This window comes from Penaeus vannamei, chromosome 10, assembly GCF_042767895.1.
Source record: "Penaeus vannamei isolate JL-2024 chromosome 10, ASM4276789v1, whole genome shotgun sequence".
Classification (NCBI taxonomy): domain Eukaryota; kingdom Metazoa; phylum Arthropoda; class Malacostraca; order Decapoda; family Penaeidae; genus Penaeus; species Penaeus vannamei.
The window spans coordinates 6,149,510-6,154,509 of record NC_091558.1 but is presented as its reverse complement, the minus strand read 5'-3'; the positions used below and the strand labels follow the sequence as shown (position 1 = coordinate 6,154,509).

Sequence of the window (5,000 nt, the reverse complement as noted above, 5' to 3'; positions counted from 1 at the left end):
CGCCGCTCCTCGCCGCTCCCCGCCGCTCCTCGCCGCTCCACGCCGCTCCCCGCCGCTCCTCGCCGCTCCACGTCGGCCTCGGTGGAAGGCCAGCTCGGGGGAAGGGGTGGGGGGGTGGGGGGACGGGAGGAGGGCACGGTTCGTTCCTCTGGCCAAAGGGATGCGGGCAGGGGAGGGCGAGCGAGTCGGGAACTGGACACACATGCCCTTGCGCCTGTATACATACACACACACACACACACACACACACACACACACACACACACACACACACACACACACACACACACACACACACACACACACACACACACACACACACACACGAAGTATCTCTCATGTGTATATGTATTTGTGCGCACATGTAGAGTATGCATGCCTGTATGTATGTTGTATATATATATTTACGTAAGTGCATATGTATGTACTTTTGTATGTAAGTATAGGCATACACAGTAGGTACCATTTTGTCTTGCTCCGCCCTAACACCCCATATCTCCGAGAGTTTACGGTATCATCGACGAGGACTACTCGAAATAAAACATCACAGGAGGAGAGTTTTTCCGTGGCGTTTCGCACTATCTTCGCACATATTCTTCGGGTTGAATGTTCGTCTTAAGTGACTATATATCTGCTCTCTTGAAAGGGTTCCTAAACTAGCTCCTCGAAAGATAACGCTCAGCATTTTACAAGAAGGCTCGCGCGGGGGGGGGGGGGAGACTGGCAGAGGGCGGGTGCTGACGGCTCATGGGAAAGAGGAAACCGGACTGGGAAAAGAAGAAAAGGAAATGGGTTAATTGATAAATAAATAGATAAATGGAAATAAAGGGGGAGGGAGGAAGAGGAAGGAAATGTACGTGTGGAAATAGGTCAATTAATAAATAGATAGATAAATGGAAATAAAGGGGGGAGGAGGAAGAGGGAGGAAATGTACGTGTTCGAAAGCAAGGACTCTTTTTTTTGTATAGTCTTTGCAACGACTTGTTTAGATTGTACATTGAGGATATTCAAAAAATATTAGAAAATATTTGCCCCAAATGGTGTGTGTGTGTGTGTGTATGTGTGAGTGAGAGTGAGAGTGCGAATGTAAATATGACTCTGAGTGTGTGTCTGTGCCTGTGTGTGTATGTGTGAGTGTGTGTGTGTGTGTGCGTGTGTCTTTGTGTGTGAGTGTGTGTACGGGGCAGATCTAGGGAACGCAGGGTCAGAGGTTGGAGGGGTAAGGGGGGGGGAGGGGGTGTCGGTGAGTAAGTAGCTTAACTAGAATTGGTATAACTTTTAATCAGCAAAACGGACTTCTCTTTGGAGTTTGTGCTACTTATGTTTAAAAACTTATGCCATGTCTGCTATTTTGATGTTTCGTTGGTGCGTCACAAGTTGTAAAAGTGATAATGATTAAGATAGTGATGATACTAAAAATGATAACGAATTGTAGCAATGATAGTGCCGGTAAGAAAATACGGATGATAAGAATAATGTTGATAATAATAGTAATGGGAACAAAAATGATAATGTTGATAGTGATCAAAAACGGTAATAGTTATACCAAGAATATTCTTATAGATGTAAAAACATGAACAATGACTATGATATGAAAATCATTCATTTGATTATTCCAAAGTTAAATCTACATCCAGTTGTTATTCTCGAACACCGTGTTATCCGAATATGATGCGAATGGAAGCGTATTAGAGACTGTGCAGAAAGACCACCTTTTATGAAATTCTGTTCGGTCAGAATATACCCATGTATTTCACCGCAGCGATGTGTATGATCCATCGACTAGAATAAATTATCGAATCGTGCCGTAGCTTTCCCCAGCTTCCGGCGGATGAGAGAAAAAGTCGCCCGGGGAATTGGATGATTATTAGAAAGGTAAGTAGGGAGGGAAGGGGGGGAATGTCCTAAGGGCGGAGAGGAGGGGGAAGAAATTAGATGGAGAGGGAGTGGGTAACCGGAAGGCGGCCAGAGAGAAATGTTAATTGTGATAAAGGATTTGGGTTAAGAGAATGCGAAATGATTTTTTTCTACCTCTCTCTTTATAGTGTTGTTGCCGTTGTTTTTAAGTAAAGTAAAATGGACAGATTCTTATTCATTTACAAGTGCGTTTTTGCTTCGATTTTATCTGATAACAAAGCTATGATTCTTCCGAAACAAAACTGACGAATAGAGGACTCATGTCTATTCACATGAATATTTATTGAATAGAACAAAGGGAGTCAGGTAAATTCAGCGAATTGCAATCATCTGATCTATTAAACTCATCAAACTCTACTTAAACTTCAGTGCACAATGGCATGAGTTATACCGGATCAGTACTCTCCGATGCATTCAGAGGAGTCCGTTTTCGCTCAGTCGGTGAACTCGCATGATCTTGCGAAAATAGTGTTATGGAATTGGGTTGTTTCTGCATTATCTATGCATGAAAGTCTGCAATATGTGGCAGAATTTCCTTCGTGTCGACATAAGGGAAATGTGCAAACCCATGGAGACCGATCGTGTTTATTACGTATTTAATCATCTGAAAGTGAAATACGTTTATGCAAAGAATTAGAGGCAAGGTTCGCGCAAATGACTTCGCATTTATTCATGCAATATCCAAGGAGAGGAGAGATGCATAATTCATGGCGCAAGGAAGGATGCGTTATTGGTAATGGCGACCCGTGTATTCCGGTCCCAACAGCTTCCCAGTTAGCGAGTCGAGCGGCCGTGTCAGCGGCGCCCTCGGAGTGAGCGATATCCCGACGAAGAGCAGCGGAAACGGAGCGGCCCCGAGCAGGTTATTCATTAGACGGACAGGCGGAGGACTCACCGCCGCGACGCCCTGAATCATGCATCAGCAGAGGAGGGCCAATACCGGCGAGGTCTTAGCCAGGCTGCGTGCAATGGCGGAGGGAACCACAATACCCGCGCTATCCCGGCCGCCCTCGCCTGATGGACAAGGAGCCAGGGACAGTCAGCACTCGCGCGGACCCGACCCAGGCGACGTGATGGGTCGGAGGAAGTGACAATAAGCTCGAGGTCATGCTCGGGGGACGTGCTAGGTCAGAGAAAAGGGGGACATTCGCACGAGGCCTTTGTTGGGCAATATTGTCGGCGGAGGAAAAGGACACGGCCTTATCACCTCCTGATGCACTGTTCTCTGACGCGGCGGGACGTGCGGCCGACGCGGAGCAGCATGACAAGGGTGAGAATATCGCCCGGGAATTCTGAATATCAATTCGAACTGCTGACTTGAGGGGGGGGAAACACACACACAAGAAGCAGACAAACAGACGAAGCAAAATGGACGAGAGATGCCACGTCCTCCGGACAAGAGAAGAGGAGAAAAGTATAAATAGACGTGAGTGAAATGATGCAGATGTTGCAGGGGGGAAAACGAAGTCTTAAGAATATGCAAGTAGATGAGTCCGAGATACAAAGAGGTGAGAAGCATAAGGGGTCGAGAGGGAATCAGGAGACTATTTAATAAAGGTCACAAAGGGTCAGATGAGGGCGGGGAATGGAGGTAAAGCGAAAAGTACCTTGTTGGTATCGCGGAATAGATTACGTCGGGAAAAAAAATGTTAATTGCCTAGGGTTGTAGGTGCTGGCGAGATGTATAATTGTTGAGGAGATAATTACCATCGAGAAGTGAAAGTATTGCCCTTGGCACAGTTTAGCCATCTTTATAGCGCGATGCGACCGGCAGGGGCGAGGGCGGCCGGAGGAGTGGATATTGTGTTTAGTGATTCCGAGGAAAAACGGCGCAAGAGGGAGAGGGATGCGAGGACCTCTGGGCGACGACGCCTCCTTGGCCCTTCTGCGCCCTCGTGGCTTGCCGACGCCCTTTGTCTCCTGCGGCGCTCTGTCGCTCTCTTGCTAGCTCTCTCTCTCTCTCTCGCTTTCCCTCTCTCTCTCTCTCTTTCACTTACTCATCCTCTTCCTCTTTCCCTTTGCGTTTCCTCCTTCCAAACTTTTTTCCTCTCCTTTCTCTCTCTTTCTCTTCCTCTTCCTCTTTCTATTTCTATTCTCTTTCCCTTTGCGTTTCGTCCTTCCTAACTTTTTTATCCTCCCCTCCTCTCTCTCTCTCTCTTCCTCTTTCTCTTTCTCTTGCTCTTGCTCTTCCTCTTTGCCTTTGCATTTCGTCCTCCGCAACTTTTCTTCCTTCTCCTACTCGACACTCCCCTTATCTGTTCTTTCTGTTATCCTTGTCTTCTTGGCACTAAACCGTTTATTCTCCGTGCCTCTTCTTGACTTTGGACTTGCATTTTACTTTGTCTTAAGATTTCGGTTTGCATTTGCTTTGGGGAATGGAAATTGCTGTTGCTTGTGCAATTGTATTTTCATTATTGTTGTTGTTATGATCATTGTTATCGTTATTGTTATTATTTTGATTATTCTTATTCTTATTAAAATGATTTGTATTATTGTTGTTGTTGTTGTTATCATTATTATTATTATTATAATTGTTATCATTATTATTATTATCAGCATGAGCATCAGCATCAGTATCATCACCACCACCATCATCATCACCCTTATCATCATCAGCAGCAGCAGCTTCAGCATCATCATTATTATCATTATTTTTGAAATAATTCTTATCGTTCTATTGTTATTATTATTATTATTATTTCATTATTATTATTATTTATTTCAGATGTAGTAGTAGTAGTAGTGATAGTAGTATAATTAATATAGTTTTTATTATTTTTATGATGATTATTATTGTTGTTTTGATATTGCTACTGTTATTGTTACCGTTATTATTATTGATATTGTTATTATCATTAATGTTATCATTATTGGTATTGCTATGACCATTACCATTATTATTGTTGTTGTTGTTGTTGTTATGATGATGATGATGATTGCGATGATTACTTTATTATTGTTATTATTGGTGTTGTTATTGTTATTGACCGTTGTTGTTCATCATAATCATCATCATAATCGTCATCTTCACAATCGTTATCACAGTTGAACATTACTTTATTCCAGCTTTTTTTATTTAGTGT

The 5,000-nt window shown here is 43.7% G+C and overlaps 1 protein-coding gene across 1 annotated transcript in view; it reads left to right on the top strand.

Moving 5' to 3' along the window:
• LOC113822725 (transmembrane protease serine 13-like) overlaps positions 1 to 1,672 on the top strand; it is a 2,379-nt gene extending 707 nt beyond the window's left edge. The window contains exons 2-3 of the mRNA XM_070126005.1: positions 1 to 106; positions 1,564 to 1,672. The exon at positions 1 to 106 is cut by the window's left edge and continues 371 nt beyond it. Coding sequence (XP_069982106.1) covers positions 1 to 106; positions 1,564 to 1,672 — 215 coding nt within the window. The remainder of the gene's footprint in view (positions 107 to 1,563) is intronic.
• Positions 1,673 to 5,000: the final 3,328 nt, after the last annotated feature.